The sequence below is a fragment of the Stegodyphus dumicola genome, chromosome 1 (genome assembly GCF_044657685.1).
Source record: "Stegodyphus dumicola isolate Sdum_Otavi_A_Nest chromosome 1, ASM4465768v1".
Lineage (NCBI taxonomy): Eukaryota > Metazoa > Arthropoda > Arachnida > Araneae > Eresidae > Stegodyphus > Stegodyphus dumicola.
This window is the reverse complement of record NC_140768.1, coordinates 126,521,034-126,536,108: the sequence shown is the minus strand read 5'-3', so window position 1 is coordinate 126,536,108 and position 15,075 is coordinate 126,521,034. Positions and strand designations below refer to the sequence as shown.

The 15,075-nt window shown below is 30.8% G+C and overlaps 1 protein-coding gene across 1 annotated transcript in view; it reads left to right on the top strand.

The window, feature by feature from the left end:
• alpha-Man-Ia (alpha-Mannosidase class I a) overlaps positions 1-15,075 on the top strand; it is a 94,080-nt gene that overhangs the window by 20,112 nt on the left and 58,893 nt on the right. The window contains exons 2-3 of the mRNA XM_035351284.2: positions 7,975-8,193; positions 11,418-11,498. Coding sequence (XP_035207175.1) covers positions 7,975-8,193; positions 11,418-11,498 — 300 coding nt within the window. The remainder of the gene's footprint in view (positions 1-7,974; positions 8,194-11,417; positions 11,499-15,075) is intronic.

The window sequence follows — 15,075 nt, the reverse complement described above, 5'->3', positions numbered from 1 at the left end:
TGATTTATGTGCATTGGAGGATATATTTAAACCTGTAACGGCTTTATAAACATTTTGGGCACAATAAACTAAGGATTTATGCTTAAATATCTTTGTTCTTGGGCAAGAAAGTTGTTGCAGAAAATTTCACACAGTGATCCCAAAAGAAACCAAAATGAGATAAAATTAATACACATTCATAGAAATATAGAAGTCATTTTCATTGCAAATAGGTTAGTTCAGGGGCTCCCAATGAGGTCTGTAATAACACCCTGAGGGTAGATGAAATTTTGAAGGGAATCAATCATGATCAAGGGGTTGATTGTGGAATACGAGGTGACAGATTGATCAGCATAATCAGGATCCCATTGACTACAAGGGGAAAAAATTAATAAAATTGATAATTAATTGTTTATTGAATTATTTATTATAGTGAGGAAATCATAGAATAAATGTAAGGGGGGAAGTGCACTAAAATTACTGAATGTATCTACTTGTAACAAAAGTTTTCTGCCAAAAAAGTCCTTAATAAAATTAGGAAAAAAATTAAAGTAGTGTCTTTAGTACAGGTAGTAATCACCATTCAAATTTATGATTTTCTGCCAAAAAAGTCCTTAATAAAATTAGGAAAAAAATTAAAGTAGTGTCTTTAGTACAGGTAGTAATCACCATTCAAATTTATGATTTTCTGCCAATGTTTTGGTACTTTTCAAAGCCTTCGGCCCAGAAACTTGGTGGCCATGAGTTCAAAAACAGATCAACCTCATTTCAGACATTTTGTGCAGAATGGAAGATAGCACACCAGCAAGATGGAGCTACAGGTCTGTAAAAAGATAGAAGTTCGAAGGAGCGATGTCGAGGCTATATGGTGGGTATGGCAAAAGATCCCATTCGAGTCCAGAACTCAGTTCTCTTTTCCTTGGTAGCAGTGTCAACACGGACTAGCGTTTTGCTGTACGCCTTAGTGTCGAGGGTTTTACCTTTTCCTAGATACTCTTTATGGATAATACCACAGGAATCCCACCAGATACAAAGCATGATTTGTTAGTCAAATTGCACTTTGCAACGCTGCCCAATGGGTTCACCGGACATAGACCAGCCCCGTTTTCAGCCTGTGTTGTTGAAAAAAATCCACTTTTCATCACAAGTGACGATCCAGTCCTTATTGTGCTTATCTGCTTGAGTCAGCTCATGCGACACCCAGCGGCTGAACTTGTACATCAAGTTTATGTGATGCATAGCAAAACTAATCAACATGGCCATAACGTCTTACTGCTTAGCAAGCTCTCGAGTAGTCTTCCACAAGTTCTCGCAGGTGGGTCTCATCAGCGTTAGCAGGCCGACCACAGCGCTGTGCTTCGTAATTTTATAGTCCTTGTTTTTTAACTTTTGGTACCAAACCTCCGCAGTGTTATATGATACAACATTAGTACTTAAAGCTATACGCATGATTTGGTGTTATTCTGTAGCTGACTTTTTGCAACAGAACTGGAAGTAAATGATGGTTCTAATCTGGGTAGTGTGATCCTTCCATTTCAGACACCTTGTACTTAATGATAACTATATTTTTTTACAAATTTCACAGGACAGTGTTCTAAAGCAGAGCTCTCCCTTTGAAATGCCAAAAATTCATTTGACAGAATGTGATTGAACACGCCTATGTGAACTGCTTGCGCAGACTTTTTTGCGGTGGCAGGAAACTTCCATTAAAACCTGATATTTTTTAAATCAGTAATATTTTTTTAAAAAAAAAATTACAAAGATGCAAAACTCTAATGGAAAGCAAAAAACAAGTTGAATACTTTTGAAATTAAATTTAAAAATTAAGTTAGCATTTTTATGCCAAATAGGAAAAATAAATTGCATCGAGACATACAGTGCAGCCCTCAGAATAATTAGAATCAAACTTTTATGCAATTAGAATCTGTGACCTTGTTTCTGAAAACATTTTTTTATATATGTAAAATTAAAAATGATAATACAAGAAGTAATTAGGCATAAATATAATAAGCCATTTTTTTCCAAACCTTTGCATTCTTATTATTCAATTATTAGTACATTATTTATAAGCAGATATTTGTATTGTGATTGTGTTGTATGATGCATATTATAGAGAAAAATGTAAAAGGATTCAATTAAAAAAAAACTTTTTTATAAAAAGTGTTAATTCAAGAAAAGATTTGGAAGTTCCTGGATTTGTCTGGTGTCTGTTAAATTCCATTTTAGTTTGTAGCAAAGTCTTTGGGCAATTTTTTGTCCCTTCAAACAGCTTAGTGATTAAAAATACTGAACACTGTGAGTTCGATCCCAGGTGAACAAGCTAGCTGCATGCTTGGTTCTCGTGATTTCCACCATGTGTAACGTGAATATAAGCCAGTTTTGGTGAAAAACTTCTCAAAGAATCCCTCTCCTTAAACAGATAGCCTTTTTGTGCTATGCCACAATAAAAAATAATCCATAATAAAAAGCCCGTTTTGGAATTTTTGTAACATTAAACTTATGATATGTGTTCACTTTCATGTGTGTACTAATGTTTCACATGCATGTGCTCCTATATTAACACATATATAAAACTGCAATTAAAAAAATTGCATCTTCAATCTTTTAGTATGGTGCAAAGTCCAAAATCTGGACATTGAATGATCTAATACATATCTAGACATTGAATGATCTAATACATAGATCTCCAACCACCAGCATTTTTTTTTTTTTTTAACAAAATTTAGAAAATGGGAATATTATATTCCAGAAGATGGCAGGTGTGTCATAAAAACGATTTTCTCTAACTATGGTACCTGTGTGTCACTTTCAAACACCTTTGCGGGTGAATTTTGATTGTCATTCGCTGCATATTTGAGAGGTCTTAGGAAATTAGGTTACCTGAATATGGCAAAGCACATGAGGGCTATCTGCCTAAGATGAGGAACATTTTCTAAGAGAAATTATTTGTTATTCACATTATGCATGGAAAAGACTTTGAAAACCAATCATGCAGCTATCCTTTTTGTGTGGGATCGATAAGTCAAACTCCCAGCATTCAGCAGTCTTAGCCTTTCGATGACACAGGAAAAAATGGACTACTACTACAATTTTTGCCATAGGAGCTAATTGAATACTAAGCTTACTAATTTTGCAATAAAGGCACATAAATATTAAAGTGTTGCAAGCTTGATGAGAGCACAGAAAAGCTTAACAAATACTCTGATGGTGCATTATATCTGAAAATAAGTATTGTAATCAAAAAAAATTTGGAGTTTTTGATTTCAGTGGAAGTGTCCATTTTGACAGTTCCCAAATCCATTTTTACCTTTTTTTTGGGGGGGACAGTATGTGTGTATCCACAAACAGACTAAAGAACTCTTTACATTTAAACTTGTTTTTGTGCTATACTAGTAGTCATCTTATCAGAGTACTACAGCAAAAAAAAAAAGAAAAAAAAAGAAAAAAAAAAGAAAGAAAGAAAAGAAAAAAGACCAAACAAGAACAGGTTTGAGTGTATTGAAAAATAGATTCAAATGGGTTTTTTTTTTTTTTCCCCTTGCATGATGTCTGCATATATGTATCTTGCATAATTCTAAAATGATTAGCCGTAGAACATTGAAATTTTGTATATGGGACTACTATAACATCTCCCTTTTTTTATTGCAGTAGGCAGTACTAAAAGTATATATATATGTAATATTTTTGAAGCATAGAAGAGGAATCAGCTTGCAGTCGTTGTGGCATATGGTGAAGGCTCACAGATGAAGATAACAAAACATGAAATTGAAGAATTTCCAGTCTTTATTTTCATGCATATAAAATCATTTCCGTAGATATTTTTCCAATCATAATGAAATCCGGTGCATTTCTATGATTCATTCATAATGAAATATGATAAATTACATTGGTTTCTTAAAATTAAGATGCAGGCATTTTAGAGAAGCGAAACGGAAAGACATTAGCAATGTAGAGCTAGGTAAAAGAATGAAGTAGTTATTCCGCCAAGAGTATTTATACCAAGTCTGAGGTATAAGTAGAGCTAATATGTGATTGATTTATATTAATTTTAGTTACCCTTTTCCAGTAGTGATACATAACACAGAAAAATCTCAAATTTGGGAGAACAGATGAATTTAGGGGAAGAGCATCAAATCTGGAATCTTAATTTTAAGATCACCAATTATTTTCAAAGCAACTATCATATTTTGTTATATTTTACATATATGTATATGTAGATGGATAGATAGGTAAATAAGAAATAAGAGATTTAGAACCAACCATATTGACAAAGACATGAAAGAAATGAAATTCAAAACCAGCAAAAATCAAAATTCTCTATAAATATCTAAAAAAAAATCAACCAGTAGTTACTAAACCACAATAGATATGGGCAGCATATTGCATGGAAATAATATTATGATAATTTAGTTTTAAAATAAAAATATATATATACCCAAACCCCTTTCCTAGCCTTTATTTTTGCAATTATCGATCATAGACATTTACAAAATGTTTTAGATGACAAAAATATTCATTTTTGGGCAGTTCCAGATTTAAAAAAAAATAATAATTTTGGACAAATAACAAAATCTTAACAATTAAAGAGGTCTTCAGGTTTGAATACGTGTATTTGGGAAAGTTTGGTACTGTTTTGTTATCGAGACTGGATTTAGAAATGTATGAACGTGTATATAGGTATATGTATATGCATACATGAACACATACATGCGTACATGTGATAAAAAAGAGCGAAAGACATAGCAGTATTTTTAGATGTAGAACTTAGATCTGTATTGAAGAGGAAGAATACTGAAATGCCGATCCACGATGAATAAAAAATTTAACAGTCGAGGCCATTTTAATTATATTTTTATTTAAAATCACATTTATAGCCACAGTTCACTTGGCACTCTAATTGTGCCTATTTTCAGAATATTTACTTTTTTGAATATTATTGCAGTAGGAAGAGAATACAGCAAAATGAAACTTCATCCAGCAGCAACAGAGATACAAGCAAAGTAAGCATTTATCCAATATGGCAACTCACCAAAGATAAAACTTTTGATTTTCAAAGTTTTCAATTCTCAAGAGTTTAAGTTCAAAAATATCTATATCATCAGCATTGTGCAATCTTTGTGGCATAGATTAATCTAGAAATTACACAATCCAGAAATGTTATCGTTATTTTTAGAATAGAAAGGAAATAACCAAATTAAAAATGAGGAATTAAGAGGCTGTTATTAAAATCTATGTTCTATGTGCAATATTGCTATGTCTTTTTCTCTTTTTTGTCACAATTGAGTCCACAGGATTGGCCATCACTTTTTATGCATATCTAATGAAACAAATTTTGATGCAAGACTGTGCCATGCTTATTTTTTAATTCCTGCGTTGATAATTGCTCCTGTTGCTCCTGTCAATGATAATTGCAGTGTCAACGAAAAGAAGAAGGAAAAAAAAAATTATACTCTGAAATCATCTATGATTTAAGTGCTTCAGGCTCAATAGGATTCTATTTTCGGTCAACTACAAAATGATTCACTATTCCATTCATTAGTCTGTGTTTATAAAAAGTGTTTTGAACTACCCATATGCCCAGAGACTTCCCTTCTGCATCAAAATTAACAGAGGTCATCAAGTGTCATTTACTTTGTGCATTTTGAACTGTGGGATATCCTTCTAATCCATTTCTCATTCCTGCATTTTAATATACAACCTTATGTTTGTCCAAATGACTTTCTTTCAGTCAAAGTGTATTAAGTTACTGTTTTTCAGTGAAACAAAACTGATGCTGGTTCAGTGGATTTTAAATTTTGTATGAAAAGTTTTAATTCAAACTCTTATAATTTAATCTTATTGTATTAAGATAAAAACATAGTACTACATAGTATTCGAAGAATGAAAACGCAAGTATTCTGATATTTTCATTTAATGATATTGCATTTATTAATTTAGTTGGCACATTTTATTTGATATTTTCTGCTAATAGAGTATGTTTAAATTTTTCATTACTACGAAATAATTAACTAATTAGAATTATTAATTAAATGTTATTTTGAAATACTGTTTCTTCTTTGTTTTATGAAAATGAAAAATTAAGAATTGTATGGTCAAGTTTAAACAACTTTTTGAATTAAATAAGCAAAGAATTTAAATTTTTTTTCAGGGAAGATTATTAAATTGTAATGTAGTTAATCATATTTATGAGTTACTTTTAAAAGTGTTTGAATTAATTTTAAGGCCTTTTATAATTATTCTGAGAATGAAGTGACTATAAAAAATAAGTGAAATTAATACAGATAAGTAATATGAGTTTATGATAAATGCATGTTAAAATTTAGCGGTAATTTTTATGTTAAGTATAGATAGAGTATGCGGAGGGAATACTGGTTTCAAAAGAGAGGCCTGTTATTACCTCTGCATGGTTGACCCTTTAATCCTCCTCATATAGGAGAATGTTGAAGGCTCTCATTTTATGATTAACTGTAATTTATATATATATTATTATTATACTTTTTTAATTACGGAATGTATTAGTGCATTTAGCAAAGACCAGTTGCCTTATGCATGGACCTGAGGCCTTCTTAAGTAATTCCCTTAGCATCCCTGAGCCACTGCTGCAGAACAGACACACTGGTTAGCTCAAATAGGTAGACCTACTGATGGAAATGTTTGTTTAGAAGTACTTCATGGTCTTCCAATTCAGTAAAATAAGGAATTGAAAATGAAAAGATCACAAGAGTGAAACATAATTTCTGCAGTATTACTCCTCCTATATAATTGATCAACATGGAAATCGGTGTCATCTATTTTTATATGTTTTAGTTAATTAGAATAAGTAATGGTTACGTAGAAGTTTTTGTGATACTCTGTGATGACGAATATTTTCCCAAGAAGACATATGATTATGTGAACTCTAAAACAAAAAGACTTTTGTACTCAAATGCTAAAAAATTTAATAGGATTCTAAAAATTATACTTTACAGTTATTTAATTAATTATGTTGATCAATATTTTATGATTAACATTTTTCTTCATTTGCTACTGCTTTAATGCTTCCTCTTTAAAAAGGCTTCTCTGTCACCAAGGCTTTTTCTTCTTAAAAGGGTGTGGGGAATTTGTAAGAAAAATTGAATATGTAAAAGATAAAATCTAAAATTAGCAGCATAAATTATTTTCCCTTTTCTGTTCTAAAAATAGTAATCTCTCTTTGATTGTGTCATTTCGAAATTAATCCATGTCATATGACTTTTACATAATTGTGATTATGTAAATGGAACTGAAACAGCCAATAAAAATTTTACAGCAGTATTAATTATAATTATACAATCAAAAATGCATTGAGAACCCAAACTAACTTGTTCTGAATTAATAATTAACCCTGAATGTAACGCACTTGCTCTCTACTCTCAGGCTTAGCTGGTCTGCCGTCTGCTGCTTCCTTCTTACTGCCAAGTTATAAAAAATGTAGTAAACCTACTGAAGTAGGGGCAAATAATGTGCCACGTTGTGGCTGCAGCATGTTTGCTGAAATAAAATAAAAGATTTTATCTGCCTGCTGCAAGTTTCCTATTCATTATGGATCAACGTTTCTACGCCAACAGAATTCCTGCTGTTTATTACTTCTAAGTTTGTTTCTATTACATACATGCATGGATGCATACATACATACATATATATGTCCATTCCTGACAACAGAACAGTACCAAAAGTTTTATATTCATTATGAAAAAAATAAAAATACAAGCATTTTCACTCTCATGCAACAAAAATTGACTATCATGTTTAATTTCAAAATTTGCGATTTTTGATGTTTTTTCAACTTGCTTGGAGAGATCGTTTCATTAATTTAGAATATTTCAGGGAAATAAGTTTATATGCAGTGCAGTAAAAACTGTGTATAATTTAAAAAATGTCTAAATCAGGTTTTTTTTAATAATATTGTGCCAGAATAATTGATTTATCAAAAAATAAATAAATAAATAAAAATGTGTAATCACAAATCTTTTTCAGATGATGAAACATGCTTGGGACAACTACGTGCAATATGCCTGGGGGCAGAACGAGCTGCGGCCCCTATCAAAGCGTGGGCATTCTGCGGGAATATTTGGTAAGACCGCTCTGGGAGCGACGATTGTCGATGGCCTCAACACTCTATATATTATGGAACTGTATGATGATTATCAGAAAGGAAGAGACTGGATTGCTGCCAACCTGAATTTCGATCAAGGGGTAAGCATAATAATTTGATACAATTTTTCCCTTCTGTAATATTTATAATATTCATGACAAATTATATGTAGCTAGTTCATAATGTTTCTAAAACATGTATGATCCATTAATTTTGATCAACCATTGTCTTAAAAGAGCAGGCGTTAAATACTCACTCTAAATCATTTAACTGATAGGGATATGATAATTTGTTCCTAAACCTGAGAAGGCTGTATAAGTTGGATGACTATCAGTTGGAGGATTTGTACATAGTGTAATTACAAAATTGTATATAATGTAAAAAGCTAATTGTTTTCAGACTTATTCTGTTACTAAAAAAATGAGCCTATTTCATAATCTTTTGTCTGTCAAATAGCTTGTTGACAGTGAACATTACTTTTTCCTTTTCTAAATTTCTTCCTCGTTCGGACATGACAATTAGCCAGAAATTAATTAATTTTCATTCACTAGTTATTATATTTAAAATTTTAACAGAAATTTTCACTCGCGTAAGAACTCCGCAACAAACGTTCCTCAAGCATTTCTACTCCCTCCCATGTCCCATAAATTACTTTTCACAATTTCGCTGCCTGAAATAATTCAAAGTATCCCCGCTGCCGATAACGGAATTTCGGACACACATCCCTTGCTCAGCCGATGCGTTAACTGCCCCCCAGATGCGCAGCCGATGCGTTAACTTTGCGAATAATTTTAGGTGTAGCAGCGCAAAGCAAATGATAGCAGTTTGGAAGGACGTATATATACGCCTGGGGCAGTTAACGCATCAGCTGAGCAAGGCGTATATATAAGCCCGCGGCAGTTAAGGGGTTAAACATTCTTACCCACTTTCTCACCATTCCATCACTTATCGTGTATTCACCATAAACTTCTGTCACTTTACGCTAAATTTCGGCTAGGTTAACATTCCTCGCATTCAAAAATTTAATCATGGCACGAATCTCACAGTCAGCGGGAGAACTAATTGTCTTAAACATTTTGAATGTGCACAGCAAACTAAAAACACAACATAGAGCAACCAAAATGGTGACAATTGAAAGTCAGTGAACAAGAAAGACTAGTGCGCATGCGCGGGACGCCTACCACAGCGCTGCGACGGCGCTAGAATGAAACGGTACTTAGTTTCCGAATACGCTACGTATATATTCATTTTTCGATTTTTATTATTTGATTTGTTTTTGCAAAGATAGCCTTATGTTTCTTAATTTTCTAATGTTTATTTCAATTACTTTGAGTTTTATTTCATAATTCTAATTAAGATTACCACTGTTTAATTTTTATACAAATAGTTTTTAATTAACATGCATAAAAGCGAAGGTGTCGGGGGACATTTACTCAAGTATTTTATAAATTTTACTACATAAATTGCTTTTCACTCAAAACTTGTATTAGTGAAAATGTTTAATTCAGAATGAGTTCTTTGGTACTCTACTTTGGTTCTAAATTCCATCACTTCATGGAACTATTTGGCCTAACTTAATTTGCCAGTTTGGCATAACCATTCTTACTTGAGTAAAAGACGAAACACCTTCGTATTTATTAATTGTTGTTCATTGAACGGGAGTTGGTTTGTTCCCCTTGAAAAGTCAACTAATTTCTGATCAATAGCGATAATTACTTGCTTTTAATTTAATTTCTTTTTCAAAGTTTGAAATTTTGTTATTCATGATTTAATTTAAACATTTTTAATAATTTACATTCATACCCGTAAAACATTTTTAATAATTTACATTCACATTACTTTAAAACACAATTTTTGGAATTAAACTTCCTACATATGGGTTCATTCTTTTTTGATACTTGTACTAAATTTATATTAGAAGATAATATAATCTTTCTTTAGTAAATAAATTATTATTATCTTACTTTGCAACTATTGCTCAAGTATTAGAAAAACTTGTTTTCGAACTAAGTGAATTTAAGATCATACAACATTTGTAATATTATAAAAATGTTTAATGTTTTTAATTAGATATATCAGGAATTAAATAAATTTTTTTAAAATCAATCTGATAAAAATGTTTAAAAAAAAACGTTTGTAAGAACTAATTCTGTTGCTTTTCAGTAATGTATTTTGTTAATTAATAAGACAGATTAAATATGAAAGAATAATATCTTATGTTTTACTGGATGGCAACAGACACTAATCAAATGGGAAACAGCTCAAAATCATATTTTAAGACTAAGTAACCCTTTGAGCTAACAGTTAACAATTTTTATAAAGGTTTAAAGTTTATCTGAGAAATTGTAAGCATACAATATAAGATACCCTTGCTGAACATAGAAGTTACATAATTAATGCATTGCATGTCCAACAAGTGACTTTCACACAGTTTACTTTCTATTGAAAATATGTGTTGCATATAATTCAGATTAAAAAAAGTATGTCTAATTTAAATAAACCTAAATATTATTGTAACAGATTTCCAGTGCTACCTGGAATACCGGGAAAAGTCAGGGAATTTGAAAACGAACTAAAAAGTCAGGAAATGTGTATAAATATTTTAGCCAAAATCAGGAAAAGTCAAGGTATTTCATAAAGTGATCCCTAAAAAAGCAATTTTTATGGCAACGTTAGAAGTGGATCCTTTTTTTTTTTTTTTTTTTTTTTTTTTTTTTGTGAATTAAATATTGTGTGAGCATCATTCCAGCAGCTAGCTTAAATTTTCATAGTGCCAATTTGATCGTCTTTCCGAAAAGCAAAGCAAGTTTCCAGCATCTTTGGCTCTCTGTAACCTCCAGAAGCCAGAAAACATGACTCGAATGTTCTTGTAAACAACAAGAAATCTGTACATGTTGAACAAAAATTCTGCTTCTTGGTTTAGAGAGCTTGTTCTTCTGTGGTCATCTCCAATTAAAAATATCTGGTGGTAAGTGAAACTTTATAAAAAAAAGAAACAAACAAAAATGACAATTTATCCCTTATTTCAATAATTTAATGGTTTTAAAACATAATTTAAATAGTGTCACTAATAATAGTTTAAAAGTAAGTAAATTTAAAGGTAAAAGCCCCTTAGTTATCTAATTTTTTAAAACAGTTATATTTTTCAAAAAAATGTCATGGGAAAAAGTGGTCCCCCCAGAATATGCTTTTCTGTAATGGAACAATAGATTATTTAAATTTTTATCTTTTTGGAACAGTTACTGCCATAAATGTTAAAAAACTGTATTATGTGAAGATATGAAGCTGTTCTCTTGAAAAGTGAAAAACTATATTGTCATTTCAGAATTCTGAAGTATCTGTGTTTGAAACAAATATACGGTTTATTGGAGGATTACTATCGTGTTATGCCATGACTGGGGATGTGGTAAGAATTATTTTTCAAGTCTGTTTTCGTTCTGTGTATGAAGGTTAAAAATTAAACTAACTTCAGTGATGAAACATTTTTGTGCAAGAAACTGACAATTAGTATCTGTTGCTGAATTTTATTTAATAGAATGTATTTCAGATTGCTCTGAGTTGTCTGGAATGTGCTTTTTTACATTCACTCATGACTAGTATAATAGGATTGTGCAATCTACAGTATTTCTCCATTAACTATACCAGCATTTTTCAAACTGTGATCCTTCTTGATTTTCAAAAATGTCCTGTTATTTATAAATAAAATCAATAAGTATTTACATCATATCATGCTGGTATCATGAAGTTAAGTACACTGGCATATCTTCCAGATATATTCTCAAAAATTAATGTACTAAATCATTGTTTTCAGCATAAGTTTTATTATTAAAATTAATTTGACTTGAATGGTTGTAATCAGCATTAAGCAAATATTTTTAACCATGGGCCCAAAAGCTGCTCTTAATGTGTATCATGCAGGCAGAGCCATTGTAAAGTAGTTTTTTTTTTTTTTTTTTTTTTTTTTTTTTTTTTTTTTTTTTTTTTTAAATACAGTTTAAACTAGCATTTCATGCATTTACTTTTTATTATTTACTTTAAGTATCTCCATGGATGGTGAACACAGGGTCATGTCTGTCCTACCTGATTTTCATTCTTCAGGTCAGGCTTACTCGATTATTTTATAGATTTTTACAGAGAAAGAGTGAGTGGGATTGGATTACTGGCAAATGGCAGTTTTACCAAAAATGGGATCTGTTCCTGTTGATCTTTGCATTCACTTGCAAATATTACTCATTTGCATACTATTTCATTTTTAAATAAAAAAAATAGAGGTGAAATGTTTTTTCCCTAAGCTTCCTTTTCTGATTTCTCTTTTTATCCCAAGACTGTTCATATTTACCGTATATTTTTTAATACAAGCCAAGAATGCATTTTTCTTCAAAAATTTGTCCAAAATTCAAAACTGATGTATAAGTTGAAAAAAAAAAAAAAAATTCTTGTAACATTTAAACATGTTCTCAAGAGTGCAAAAATTTTGCGAAGCAAGTAAAATGTGTGGATTATTCTACAATCAAATCACTGTAAAGTAAAACAGCATATGCCAGAGATGACAGTTTTAGTTCTGGTAACCTTCTTTGAAGCATTATTTTTTTCATTCATTTGTAGTCTTGTATATAATCTGTGGTACCTGTAATACTCTTATCTTCTATGCCATTTTATTTTTTCTCTGAATGATGAGTAGGATGAAAAGTTCTTATACAGCAAATTGCAAACTACAGATGATCACATTTGATGAAAATTATAATAATGGTATGGCTGTTTGACATTTCTCCATAAATGAAAACAAAGTTTGAGAATGGAGAAAGTGTGGTGAAAATTTTGACAAATCAGATTTTTTGTATTGGTAGTGACGCGCAAACCAGCATTATAAATAATTTCGAAAATAAAAGAAATCGTTTTCATAAAATAAATGTCTCATTTCATTTAAAATTTCTTTCATATCCAAAGAAATAAAATGTGCTATATTTGGCAATGATCACTTGCTCATGGATAATGGAAAAATTCCGAATTTTTTCACTAGACTAGCGGATCCATGTATAATATGACCCTCGTAATGTAGCTTCGGGAAAAGATACAAAAATTCTCAGTTTATGCACGGGAATATATGGTAATACTTTAATTTCTGAATGAAAGCTGATAAAATGATAGAACTGTATTCTTCAGCAGATGCACGTGCTTTCTAACATATATAATATTATTGCGTTCTTACGGGTTCGTGGATTTGGAGTGATTAACGTTGACTCTTGATGAAGTATCAAAACAATTTATTTGTTATTACTCAGGACAGCTCCAGAAACACGTTTACAGTTGTTGAAAAACTACAACAAACATGCTGAAACTATCAGCAACACAGCCTTCAGGCTTCACGGCAAAGCACTGGAGTACAGTTCTTGGCTCTGTCGATAGCTCTCGGAGCACTCGACGACGCACTGTGATATACTGCTACTCCACATAGAGGCAGGGTTTATATAGCTTTTGGGCTGCTTTCGAGAACATTCTGGGCCAATCCATTAAGAATTCATTCCAGAATGATCTCCATCCGTCTGTGGAATATCACCATTTTTATCGGCAAATGAGCAATTTCATGTCAAATCTGGCAACCCTAAATCCACCTTGCGGGGAAGCTGTCTTACCACGGCTGGACATTTCGTAAATATATTTTCAACTTTACAGCCATGTGTATATATGCATATAAGCACTGTAACAATAAATGTGTACTAATTTTGGTTATTTGGTTAATTTCGGTTGTACAAAATTAAATAGGAAAGATATGAAAATGTAATTGCACAGGATTTCATAGTGGGTCAGATTAAGCAATTAAAAGGGCTGCATTTGGCCACAATGTTCTTTTGTGCATCCCTTAATTTTCTCTAGCCATTTGTGAAACATTTTATGAAGATTCGACCAGTGTTAAATTAGTTAGTAATTGTATTTAATTTTGTTTCACATCAACATAAGATGCACTGCTAAGTTTATCTACATATCCATGTACATTATTAGCAAATTTCAAACTATTAATTATTCTTTTGTTTTCAAAAGTATTTTGATAGATAAATTCTCTCTTTCCCTACTTTTGGTTTTCTCTGTATAAAAGTGAGAAAATTTCAAAATGAAATTTAGGAATAAATAAAAAGTGTAAACTAATTAAACATTAATACATTTTAAATTAGAATCATGTTATAGTTTAGTAATTTGAATCATTATAAAATGAATACAAGTGGTACAGTCAGGCAAAGCAACAACCTTGTGTTTAGCATAGATTTTTAACCAAAACTCTATTGATTTTGAGTGCAAACAGGTACAGTTCTCTCTTCATCAGAAGCAAAGAAATTCATGGTTAAAATCTATGCCAAACTAAAGGTTGTTGCTTTGCCTATTGGTGTGTTTTACTTTGGAATGTTTATTATCTTCTCTCTTGAATTTCAAGTCAGTTTGAAATTCTCTTGAAGTAGTGTTGTCCATGCATTGTAAAAACTACCAGAAATTGAATATTGATTTAGGGATCATATATTGAAGTAATAATTTTTTATTCATTTTTATTTCATTTAAACTGTCATACTGTACTGTAGATATTCGTAGAATTTTCCAAAGATTCAGTGATTGTTTAATCAGTTAATATTTATAATTTTGTCTTACATCAATTTATGATTAATTAATAATTTCAAATTAATTAATCATGTTGTAAAATATTGAATTAACAATTTTTCTTATACAATTTTGTTTAATTTAAATTATAATCTACTGTAGATATTCATAGAATTTTTTTATGAAGATTCAACCATTCTTTGATCAGTCAATTATATAATTTTTTCTTATATCTATATGTAATTAATTAATAATTTAATAATTATTTAATTATAATATTGATATAATAATATTGAATTATAAATATACTGATTAATATTATTTAATTTAAATTTATAATCTAGATATTTGTAGAATTTTTTACGAAGATTGAATCATTGTTTGATCAGTTAATGTAT